The sequence below is a fragment of the Gymnoscopelus microlampas genome (genome assembly GCF_963454915.1).
Source record: "Gymnoscopelus microlampas genome assembly, chromosome: 22".
Lineage (NCBI taxonomy): Eukaryota > Metazoa > Chordata > Actinopteri > Myctophiformes > Myctophidae > Gymnoscopelus > Gymnoscopelus microlampas.
This window is the reverse complement of record NC_139959.1, coordinates 10,803,097-10,816,229: the sequence shown is the minus strand read 5'-3', so window position 1 is coordinate 10,816,229 and position 13,133 is coordinate 10,803,097. Positions and strand designations below refer to the sequence as shown.

At 42.8% G+C, this 13,133-nt stretch overlaps 2 protein-coding genes across 5 annotated transcripts in view; one reads left to right on the top strand and one right to left on the bottom strand.

Moving 5' to 3' along the window:
- acad11 (acyl-CoA dehydrogenase family, member 11) overlaps positions 1-13,133 on the bottom strand; it is a 60,231-nt gene that overhangs the window by 22,011 nt on the left and 25,087 nt on the right. The gene's annotated exons all lie outside the window — the stretch shown is intronic.
- ackr4b (atypical chemokine receptor 4b) lies at positions 3,695-8,702 on the top strand. Of its 2 annotated transcripts, none has more exons than XM_084048292.1 (2): positions 3,695-3,912; positions 7,559-8,702. In XM_084048292.1, exon 2 carries the CDS (start codon positions 7,564-7,566, stop codon positions 8,677-8,679), a length of 1,116 nt encoding a protein of 371 aa, XP_083904418.1. In that variant the 5' UTR covers positions 3,695-3,912; positions 7,559-7,563; the 3' UTR covers positions 8,680-8,702. The 2 variants fall into 2 exon arrangements, with proteins under 2 accessions (XP_083904418.1, XP_083904417.1); XM_084048291.1 differs by having other exon boundaries at positions 3,705-3,912; positions 7,554-8,702.

The following is a 13,133-nucleotide window of genomic DNA, read 5'->3' as shown; positions in this document are numbered from 1 at the left end:
GGAGTCTTAATATACAACTGACTGTCTAAAAGGCGGTCCAACCCAGTGCAGCCATTGGCCTTCAGTGGGAGATACAGTTGTGTGTCATCCCCGTAGCTGTGGAACGACATGCCATGGTGTGAAATCACCTGACCGAGGGGGAGCATGTACCGTATAGGGAAAACAGTACGGGCGCCAAGATCGAACCCTGAGGGACCCCACAGGTGAGAGTTATTGTAGACAATTTTGCTTTGGTGTGGTACACGTACTAAACAAATACATAAATAAATAACTAAGCTATTTATTCAACAATGATTATATTATATTCTGAAGACTCTGCACTGCCACTGGGATGTAGAGCCAAGGAGAAACAGGAGATGAGAGGAATACGGCAAAACAATCTTTCTTTTAAACTGTTGAAACATACTGTACTCTGGAAATCAGCAGCACCTCCTGATCTTTTAAATACAGCAGATGACATACTGTATCAACAAGCACAACACAGCGCCAATGGTAAAGGTGAGCATCGCAGTGTGACAGCAGGCATGTCCACACATGCTACACACATCTGAAAGCAAACAAAAATTCACATCACATCACATCACTCATTCTCAGAGAATGAGGGAAGGCAGCTCTGAAAAGAGGGGGAGAGAGAGAGAGAGAGAGAGAGAGAGAGAGAGAGAGAGAGAGAGAGAGAGAGAGAGAGAGAGAGAGAGAGAGAGAGAGAGAGAGAGAGAATGTAAGATCTCTACAAGGTTTAAGTAAGTAAACATTATTCTTAACAATTTGTGGAAAATAAACCACTAAAAGGGCAAAGGCATTTAATCTAAGTATCCCAAGTTAATGTTCCTGAAAGCCTTGTTGGGCATGCAACCAGTCAAGATCATGAGCAGGAAGCCATTAAGTACATTACAGAGCACTACGACACCATAAATCCTAAGTATCCAAACTAATGAGGCAAAGATGGCTGCTCAGTGCTCACTGCTCCTTAGGATGGGTCGATTGCAGAGGACACATTTCCCCAAAGGGACAATAAAGTATATCGTTGCTGTCGGGTAGAAACCTCTTATTTCCATATTTAAACTTTTTGTGTTTTTTTTGTAAATTAAGGCCCTCCTTGATCATACTACAGCGTCACACAAAAGTAGCAGATCCACAAGCTCGAAACGTGGCGCGAAGTGACGCGTTTTGAGTAGGGGTGTGCCGATATATCGTCCCGCGATATATCGCGATACGTTTTCGCGACGATATGTATCGTTTTGGGGAAAAAAAATATCGTTTTTGAAAAAAAAAAACATTTTTTTTTTTTTTTTTTTTTTACAATCATAATAATCAGGCATGCAAACGGCCCCGAAGTGAAAAGAGTGACAACATGTTTTTTTTACGGGTCAGGTGTCATACTATTTGGATTCAAAACGGCTATTGTAGCTGAAAAGCTACAAGTTTGCATGTCTGAATAATGCAAAAACAGAATTATTTGTTTGCATTTTCTTTTTTTCTCCTCCATATATTTTCATATTAAAAAAAGTGCGTATCGTATCGTATCGAAATCGTATCGAAGTTGTGAGCCAAATATCGTATCGTATCGTTTCGTGAAATTAGTGTATCGGCACACCCCTAGTTTTGAGCTTGTGGATCTGCTACTTTTGCTGTTTTTTTATTTGAATCTTGAAACGTAACAGTGTCGGACATGAGGTTTTCCCCCGACAGAGACGGTATCAAATCAAATCAAGATGAGCCATTTGCTGTGTTAATGTTGAACAATCTTCAGTTTAGGCATTTAGCAGACGCTCTTACACAGAGTGACTTACAAAAGTGCAAGTTTGGAATAAACAGCATGAACTCAAGTCAATCAATAACAGGTTGAGCAATTGGTGTATTGTGATAAAAAAAATAAAAATAACTATGTGCTGGGCAATATGGACAAATACATTTTTTACCCGATACCTTTATATCAATATTGAGACTGTTCTATCATTCTGATTGTTTTTCCTATTTTAAAACAAAAACAAAACTGCTGATCGTATCACAGCCTGTTACGGCATGGCCAGCTGGAAGGTACTGGCACAAGGATATTATCCCCAACTTTTGGCAGATTGTATCTTGGCACAAAGATCTCCCTCAAGGATCGGTACAGTATGGCCTTTGTGCATTAGGGCGGAACTAGAGCATTGCTGCAACTTGTCCAATACAAGAGCAACAGGACGTCAGCGCCATCACACTTGACGACTCCGGTGTGTCTCTTGGCGAGGTGGATGGCATGATGTAGCACTATCCTTTGATCACTCATCAAATCGACTAGGCTCTCTCTCCGCAAAGTCCATCGGTTTCCTCTGCATCTTCAAAACCTCTGGCCAAGATTATCATCTGTTCCTCAGTGAGTCGACGTGGTGCTGAGCGGAGTTATGTAACAGTTGTCAGTGCCACTGCCTGTCTGTCAAGTACCTTCTGAAATGTGTTACAGCTGTGTTGGTCCTGCACCTCCAAATGCTGCATGTCCATGTATGTCGCTCTTGTTGCTTGATGGAGTTTGGGTGGTCGCGTTGGTCAGAAACACAACAGATGTTTTTCCTCTCCTGACAGCAGTGAAAATATTCTTTTGAGAACATCTTCTGCACCGTCAATGTAAATTTGGAAACCCTGATTCATTCAGACTCTGAAGTAATGCCATACCATCTATGTATGATGTGTATGCAGATGTTCTTGCCTTCTTGTCACCTGCTGGTGACATCAGAGGCTAAAGTACCAAAGACTATGATAACAGTCTTTGGTACATAGAACTTACATTTAGATATAGTATAATATATAATATCTTGCCAAGGCCTACACAATAACTAGGATGGCATCTAAATGACATACATAGCATCTGTCAACAAGTAAACAACATAATATATATAATAATACACCAGTACTAGTATCTATCTAACTAATACCACACCTAGCATCTAACTAAATAACATAGCTAGCATCTATCTAAATAGCATACCATCGCTGCCGGGCAGACACAAACTATCTCAGTTTTTCAACTTTATTTTCTTTAAATAAATCAGTGCTATTGAACATTCTTAACGTCTGTGTGTGTTTTACAAATATTGAACCAATGAAAAGTATTTAAAAGCGCTTCTGACTAAACCTGACTAATTCTCAAACTGTCAGTTTGAGAATTTAAAACCACCTAATTCCAACTCAGGTTTTTTTTCCGTCTGACTTTGTCATTCTAATCAATGATGGACAAAACAAATATCTCCACATTAATGGTCAAAAACTTTTTTGGATTTGGGTAGTGATGATAATATAGGGACACATTCTGACAAGTATCTGACAATGTATAAAGTCACCATACCAACTTTGATGAGGCAGTGTTGTGTTGTTTTAAAAACATGTTTTTGTTTTTCATTTCCTGAAAGGTTTTCGACATAGTTGTGTTTCTGCCCGACAGCAGAGATACAATACCTTCATCTACCTGACTAACACAACTGGCATCTGTCAGCAAGTAAACGACATACCTAGCATCTATCTAAACAACATTAAGCATCTATAAATAGTTCAACTTCTATACGGTATGTTAGAGCCATATTTAATGTCAAGCAGTGATTCACCTGTGCACTTTGAAAAGCTGAATGCTGACTGAGGAGAGATACAGTATATAGCACCACACCATGCAGCGGTGCACATAAAGTACATGACTCACTGAAGGAGGAGTGTGCCTTGTGTCGTGCAGTCTTGCATACGCAAACACACTCACCCAACCCCCCCCACCCCCACACACACACACGTCACACACGCACACACTGACACAGAGGTGTTCCCTCGAAGTGTGGGCCGGACTCAGAGCTATAAAGACTTTTTAAACATCTCCATTCCATACAACGCTGGCAAACAGGACTTGTACCATTTCATCTGAGGACAGTACCAAACATAATAAAACAGCGGGTAAGTCTACTATGTCGCCATTGTATGTACATTTACAAATGTATAGGCTAAACTGAATTCTACAGATTACAGAGAATACAGCAGTGAAGGTGAATTAAATAAACTTTGGTTTTGGATTGGATTTCTGATTTGTTTCCATAACAATTTACTGTAGTGTACCATGACATTACCTCTTGTAAGGCTCTATGCATTGAGAGCCTTTCTCAAAAAGTAATGTACTTTGTTTTGTTTTGAAGTGAATTAGCTGGCTGTTGGACAGTCAAAGTCCTGTTCCAAAGACTTTATTACTTTACTACTGTATATAGCTGATGTAATGGTGATACTGTATAAATAGCATGGTGACATGTGGATTAATTTTCCTGAGGCAGACATTGAAAGAAAATGAAAAAGGGAATTTCATAATATTAGAATTCATATTTCCCACAATAATTTATGGCACATGGACGAATCCTGAGAGTAAATTAAACAGAGTGTACACTATACCCTTACTGTTAACCAACTGACTCCTTGTCAAATTAACACATGATTTTACCGTTAAAAACAAAACATCTTACTGTGTATTTATTCATGACGCAACAGCTGTGGCAGCAGGATGGATACTTCACATACTTCTGAATATTCCTTGGCAACATCTGTTTCACTAAGGGTCCCTCCTCCCTGCTAACAAATATTGACGTGTTACATAACAAACCCCAAAGCTATTCATAATATGACTGTTGCTGTCAAGGCTACAAATCTGGAGATGTCCCACCTGCCAAAGCCAACATACCACACTAATATTCTCAAAACCTCATCTGCTTTTTAACTAGACCAGCTATGATGCTATCTACAGCACTCACCTGCGTATTGGGTCTGTCTGCTGCAAAGCTTTGCAGACTTCCCTAAACTGAACTTGTTAATGAGCTGCCTTGCAAAAATGTCTCATATCTACAAGGACAACTCTAAGGTCATCCGATAAATTTACACTGAAGTGGGGACAAGGGTTTTGATTAAGAATGCTGGTTTGAAGAAGTGAAACTACTATGTGCAGCGCACGCACACGCACACACACACACACACACACACACACACACACACACACACACACACACACACACACACACACACACACACACACAGAGTAGTTCTCAGCATGCCCTGCAACAGGAGAATGCTAACAACATGATAAGCCTGATAAGTGTACCTCTCCCTCAGTTCAGCAGCAGGGGCATCTGGGCATGCATGCCATGTTCACAGATAAGATTCACAGCTTCACAATCATGCAGCCAAAACATAGACCCAGATAATCCCTGGTAGAGACACTCAAGTTTTGGAAAAAGAACACCACAACAAGGACCACAATGGAAATAAGTCGCACGACTTTCTAATGTTTGTATCCTTGACGTTTCTCCGATGATGAATATGATGTAACATGTGTTTTTCCTGTATGACGTCTAATAAAATAAAATCAATGTTAGTTCTAAAGGATAAATATCCATCAAACAGTGCAATATATATATATATATATATATATTAATTTTTGCCTGTAATGGCATGCCCAAAATTGGGACACTACAGTTAAAGTGGTTAAGAGAAAATTAAGTTCAAGGTTTCCCATCTGTCTCAATCAGAGGACAAACTGTTAAAAAGTAGCAAGTATTGCCAGTATTATTTTCGGTGTGTTACGGGAAAATTAAGTTCAAGGTTTCCCATCTGTCTCAATCGGTCTACAAACTGTTAAAAAAAAACTTTCATTAAATAAACAATGTTAGAATGTAACAAGTATTGCCAGTATTGTTTTCGGTGTGTTAACCCAGGGAATTCAGCTGGGGTGGATGCGCTAGCCCGCACACAATCCTAACAGACAGTCTGTTAGAGAAAGCATGCGAAAGAGATTCCACTGAAAGGAGCTCCTGTTTTTCTTTTTTGCATTTGGAGCGCTTGGTTTCTTTTCCCCCGCCGCGTTCCAAATGACAGGAAACTTGCGGTTCCCAAGCCCACTCTTTATTTGACTCATCCACAGATCTGCACGTATTATGCAAAATAAGTCAGGCTCTCACGCTGAGTTCACACTAGTGGGAACATAGCAACAGGCTACAAGTCATTTTCAATGAAAGCCAGCAACATGAAGCTATAGACCAGGGGGCTTCAACAGGGGGTCCGGGGCCCCTAGGGGGTCCTCAGAGATACTGCAGGGGGGCCGCCAAATGTGTGCGTGATAGCCTGATAGGTACTTTTATCTATTTTTTATTTCTACATCAACCACTTGAACCCTCGCATCCCTATTCTGGGGGGAACATTAGCCGAAAATAGCAGATCTACAAGCTCACAACGACGTCTTTGTCACGTTGTGAGGTTTGGTGTACAGGGAAAAAAAGAGCAGATCAAGTACCGAGCAAGAGGTCAAGTTTAGAAAGTATTGAGGATTTCAGTGGTTAAATGTCTGAAAACACACATTAAACTATGAATCCGTAGGGGGTCCCTGCTTCATCTCGCTCTCTCTCAAGGGGTCCTCGGCCTGAAAAATACCCCAGCTATAGACTGATGATGCCCGACACTAGTTAATGCGTCACGCATTAACTTGACATAAGTTGATGAGCCGACTTCCACTTTCTTTTCAGTGCTCCAACATGACGCAGTGAAGCATCAATCAATCTGTGTTTTTGTTTCACCATTTCCACTCCCCTCCTCTCCCCAGAGTTCCCGGCTGTTCTGTAAACGGAAGAAAAAACGAATTCTTGCTGTTCAGTTCCCTGAGCTATTTAAGCCTAACCTTTTGATTTACGCAGTGTGGCTTGAGTAACACTTCAACGGTAAACTCATCAGCAATGTAGCTGCCCACGCTTGTCCATTTTGTAGCTTTTGTCAGCGCCAGTATAAACACAACATCAGACGCCTCGGATAGTGGATCAGTCTAAAAGCACATTAAATACGGATGGACAGAGCTTACACATCAACTTTTAGATCAGTGCTCTTACCAACTAGGAGTCCGGGCCCTCAATTGGGAGGGTGTTAAAGATCACAGAGTGGGACAGACGTCTCACTTAGTATACAATTTAAATAACTAAATGTGGTTCTCATTCAAAAATACTACAACCACTGTCCTTTCTGTGTGTCATTCCAACACATCATTCAGCATCTGTTATGTGTAACTGTAACCTTAGCTGACTCTAATATTGTCGCTGTTGGGCGGAAACCTTGTATCTAATCTTTTTATGTTTTTTAATTTTTTATTTCGCCCCATAAATGTATGCCCTAGTTTAAACTTTGTCATATGACAGTGTCAGGGAGAAGTAGCAAAAACAGCCAATCGGCAAGCTCACAACGAGTCGCACCATGAGCTTGTACATCAGCTATTTTCACTATAAAAATAAGTAGGTTAAGTATGTCAGTGGATTTCATAGATATTGAACCAATGAAAAGTATTGTATTGTATTGTGACTTAATAACTGCAACACTGGGTCCATTGGAACACAGGTTCTTTGTTCCATTTCCTGAAATGTAACAGTTTTGGACATACAAGATTTCCACCGACAGCGATGATAAGTAGCGAGTTTAACTAGGCTACAGTTATCAAGTTGTTGAATTTACAACATTAAAAGAAAATAATCTAAGCAGGAATCCTCCGTTTCATCCTCTATCGCTCTCTTCTTTCCCCTCAGCGTAGTGAACATGGACGAGGACCACGATGTCGACGACTACGGTGACCAGGGCAACGACAGCTACGACTACAGCGACTACCACACCGTCTGCGACAAGGAGGCGGTGCGCTCCTTCGCCAGCATCTTCCTCCCGGCGATCTACGCCCTGGTCCTGGTGGTGGGCCTCGCCGGCAACGCCCTGGTGGTGGTGGTGTACGCGGCGCCGCGGCGAAGGCGCACGCTAACGGACGTGTGCATCCTCAACCTCGCCGTGTCCGACCTCCTGCTGCTGTTCACGCTGCCCTTCTGGGCGGCCGACGCCGTGCACGGCTGGAGGCTGGGCGAGGCGGCCTGCAAGATCACCACCTTCCTGTACGGGACCAACTTCAGCTGCGGCATGTTTCTGCTGGCGTGCATCAGCGTGGACCGCTACCGCGCTTTGGCCTACAACGCCGTCGGTCGCAGCGGGACGGGCCAACGGGCCAGGAGGCGGTGGCTGCTGGTGTGCATCGCCATATGGGTGTCGGCCAGCTTCTTGGCCCTGCCTGACCTCATCTTCTCCAAGGTGATGCACATGTCACACAGGATGACCTGCATGGCCATCTACCCTCCCAGCATGGCCCGGCCTGCCAAGGCTACCCTGGAGCTGGTGGAGGTGACCTTGAGCTTCCTGTTGCCCTTCCTGGTCATGGTGGTGTGCTACTCCTGGGTGGGGCGGGCGCTGAGCCGCGCCCCCGGCGTGCAGAGGGACAAGAAGTGGCGCGCCCTGCGTGTCCTACTGGCCATGGTGGCCGTGTTCCTGCTGACCCAGCTGCCCTACAACGTGGTGAAGCTGTGCCGAGCGCTGGACGTCATCTACGCGCTGGTGACCGAATGTGACCTCAGCAAGGGGCTGGACCGGGCTCTCCAGGTGACCGAGAGCCTGGCACTGACGCACGCCTGCATCAACCCCATCCTCTACGCCTTCATAGGGTCCTCTTTCAGGGGTCATGTCCTCAGGACCGCCAAGCGCATCGGTCAGCGGCTCGGGAGACACCCACAGCGCATCGACCAAGAGCCGGCGGTGGAAATCGCGCTCAACACGAACGATCGCACGCACTCGCAGTCCGCCTCGGAAGACAACGACACAAGCACTTTAACGATCTAAAGACTTAAAAAAAAAAAGAAAAACGTTTAATGCACCTTATGCACCTTTTTGTAAATATATCAACAAACTTTTTATATATAATGTGTGTGGTAGCCTTTAACTTACATTATTATGAATGTTACTAAATTATATATCTAAATAGACAAAAGCTAACAATGACTGTCAGATTGTATTTGTAGAGTTTGATAATATGCAGCTCCTAAATACAACCATTTTGTACGTTATGGACAATATTTAAAATAAAAGACAAGTCTGTCCTTTGACACAAATATATAGTAGTCACTTCTGTCACATTTACAGTTAATGCAACTCAAACTTCAGATACCCAATTCTCCAGTGTCAACTTCTTGACAACTCAATTCAGAGTTGCAGTACAAAGCCTGTGCTACATTATGATGCCAGATGATCAGCTTACAGCTGCATTGTCTGGCTCGGGGTGAGGATCAGAGGGCAGCCTGTCTGCACAGCAGACGGCTGGTAGAGTCAGAGGGACACTGGGGCGCAAACAGCAGTGGAGTTCCCATCAAGAAGTTTTGGGGGGAACTCCCTGAATAAATGCAATTTCCCAGAATAAATGCAATTTCCCCAGAATAAATGCAATTTCCCCTTACACTCATCTTCCCTTGATCATCATCTGAGTGTAAAAGAGGGTTTGTACAGGGGGAGGGGGGAATTCTCTTTCAATTGACTCAGTGCCATCATGTAACATTACACAAGGGCCAGATCAAAATGTTCCCCACTAATCCCCTGTGAAAACAAAAGCAAATAAGCAACTAGAAAGGGGTGCACTCCAGAGCACATATTCCTGCCAGGCAGGGCGGCCTAACCTATCCACAAGTTTCCTAGGGCATGGTGGGCATCACTTCCTGTCGATTTGATCAGGTATCAGGGATCAAATCGACAGGAAGTGATGCCCACCATGCCCCAGGAAACTTATGAATAGGGTTGTGTAAGGCGTGGGTTGCAGCCGTCAGGACCCGAGGAAGTTGCAGGGGGAAATAGCATTTCTACAACATATAGTTCAAATTCTTGCATTTGTGGTGCCACTTATGGTCAGAAGTGAGCACTTTTGGAGGTGCTCTCTACAGAGGGCCCTCAACATGGGATTCCAATTTTAGGGTTGATTGGATGTTGCGATCATGATAAATGATGCTTTTTGTTTTTGTAATTTTGGACTAACAGCAAACAGCATGGAATAAAAAACCCTGTTGGATGCCCTTTGTGACTCCCGAGATAATATGTACTTAATTTGTTGAAGATAGTTTTTTTAAATGTCTTACTTGCAGTGCCCTGTATGAGTCTACTCTAAGTGAAATCACTTTTGGCTCTGTGTTGTGTAGAGGCCGCTCAATATGTGATTCAGATTTGGGGTTGATCGGATGATGTGTAATTCTTTTGTAAATATAGGCCCATAATGCAAACTTTATCACAAAAAAAGTTTATCACATGACTCCAGAGATAATTTGTATAGATTTGTGTGGGTTTTGGACATAACCTGTGGGGGTAGTAGTAAAAAGTATTTTGAAGATAAGCAAAATGGCAGCCAGACAATCTACGGAAATGTGCATGACATATATGAGTTTCATCATCCAAGGAAAATAAATGTTGATTTGTGTTATAAGCCAAAACGTAAAGTGGGCTGGTATAGCGCCACCTTGAGGCTGATTTGAAAAATCTGGGGTGGAGTGTCTTCCATGGCCTACTGGCAGCTTGCACAAAAAGGTTTGGACCGCTTATCGGTCCAAGTTAACGGTTTGCGAGATTAGCGCCTCACACACTGACAGATGGGGAAAAAACACTATCTCTGTACCCGGCCTTTTAGCCTGGCGGATGAATGCCAAATCTAGGCCCAGAGCAGTGTGTGTGGCTACGGTCCAGAAGTTAAACAGTGCTTCATTCAGGGATGTTTACAGTGCCGACAGCCAGAGACAGACATGGGTCAGCTTCAATGGGACTAAATCCCCACAGACCACACTCCGCCCCAACAGATAGCTCACAATGCCATAATGGCTTCCTCCATTGTTTTCCTTGTTTATCTCCATTACAGCACCTGTAATTCATCCTACAGTATGTGCTCTGCTGTGGCCCGCAGGCCGGATGTTTGGAAGCTGTGGGGATTTGAATAACGCACAACGAGGGTTGTGCGATGGATGCACTCAAAGAATTCAAACAAAAGGGTTACCGGGCTCCATTCTCAAAGGTCTCTTTAGACACCTTCCTTCCTCTAAGACTTTGAGGAAAGGAGTGACTGTGTTTCTATGCAAAGGAATCACGTTGCAAGCCAAGGGTACTGAAAATGGGTGAATAAACGAGGGCATGTTACTCAATCCCAGGGCAAGGCAAACTAGGCAGGCTAGATCTGGTATGAGTGTCCCAACAAATCAACAGTCCTACTCACACTGGAATAGACTGCACTCAAACTCTGCATATTTCCAATCTGTATTATGCCTAATTTATACTTAATTGCTTGCCAGTGTTTTGCGGATCGAAAATAGAAGCTCAGGCTTTAGATGCACATTCAGTATTAGTGGGAGACTCAACCTGGTCTAGACGTGCTGCTAAAGGCATTGCAGCATGAATGTCAAAGTCACAAAAAAGGTTTGACACTTAACTTTGCCTTAATTGGGATCAGATGAGGCTTGGTCAGCTTAACACGTTTCACATACCGTAGACCCGACACCACGATGAATAGAGACGTATCAACATGTACTGATGATAGCAAACATGTGCAGCGACATATGTTTGCGTGCACATTGACTACAAGTGACTATGGTTTGAAGATAACAGGCAGTAGGTCTGGAAATCATTGGAATAAACAACCACGCCCCAGGGAAAGAACATTACAACATGGAAACCTTCCATAACTCAGGGTTGCATACAGGCTACTACAGCCGGATTTACACTTCTACGTACGGTGGTTCTGTGTGCCAAAAATATAAAACAGCCATACCTCTATTAAGTAACCTTTACAACAGAAGTGAGGAAACCAAACACAATTGAGAAAAGATAAAGTGCTAACATGTGTAAAATGTATATGCATCATTCATTAAAAGGTAGGTAAAAGTGTCATTTCTTCGTTAAAATAAGTGTTAAATAGCTCTATATTCTGATAGTACTCGTTGACATAGAGTGTTGTTCAGTAACAGGAGTCTCCCTGTCTCTCCTGCTCTTTAGTGAACAGAAAATGCATTGTCAGGTCGGGATACCTGACAATGCATATTGATGTTATTCAATCAGGAGAGAGAACTTGCACAGAATACAGATTAAACAAGTGAAATTGGAAGTGATGGCACTAAGAAATTAGCAGACAAATGTAATAGTTATGGAGAGACAGAGGGAGACCTCTGTACTGAATAAACACTCTAACAATATAGAGAATATAGTGCTTTAACCTTTAAACAAAACCCTTTTTGTTTTAACCAAACAATATCACTTAGTTTCTGTTAACTGTATCCTTATATTTACCTGTATATCTTTCAGATCGTACTAAATATTTACCATTGCTATTCAGTGTAATAGTACACCAACCTCACCACAAATTCCTCAAACATGCAAAAATACCTGGCAATAAATACAATTCTATTTCTGATCTCATATGGATTAAGAGTAATGTTTTTGCTTTAAAGTGCATAGGCCTAGAGCACTATAGAGCACGTTCAGCCACAGACTCATCCCATCTCAGCACACCACAAACCACATTGGACAGTCCTTTGTGCCAGTAGCCATCAGGCTCCACAACCAAGCTGGACCTCCATGTGAGAAACCTTTCAAACCTGCACTGACTGTTTTTTGACAACTAGAATGTAACAGAAGTTTGACAGATGCCTATTAAGGATAACTACTGTACTCATGGTTGATACTACACATCCTTTCCAATTCTTGTATTCATTGTTGATAGTCTACGCGTACACACCCCCACACACACCCACCCACACCCACACACACACACACACACACACACACACACACACACACACACACACACACAGCCGTTACTGCCATGACACCTGAAATTGTCCTCTGGGTGTCAATAGAAGTTCATCTCGATATCATCTTATTGTACTGTGTGAATGCAGCATGTGTACAGTACAGTATAATTAAAACCACAACAACCTAAGACGGGAACTCCCAGGCAATTAGAGTAATCAAATACTGTAAATAACAAAAAAAACTATTTCTTTCACCCTCTGTTTCTCATTGTAAATGGAGCAGATACCATACGGATACATGCCAGTGCTAGACCGTTGGAAACTATGTACAGCCATAACATCACTGTATCCTTGGATTTAGTTTCCAAAGAAACCAAAGGTTGATTACATAGCTCAACAATCATGTCGTGTTACTTCCCTATTTAGAAATGGCTGTTTGAGCAGGACTGAAGTGAAACAAAGCACAGGCCAGGGCAGAGTGACTCACAGGGATTCCGGGGAACACTCCTTTGAATGGTCACATAA

Coding starts and splice junctions, on each gene's coding strand:
- ackr4b (XM_084048292.1), top strand. CDS start 7,564: ATGGACGAGGACCACGATGTCGACGACTACGGTGACCAGGGCAACGAC.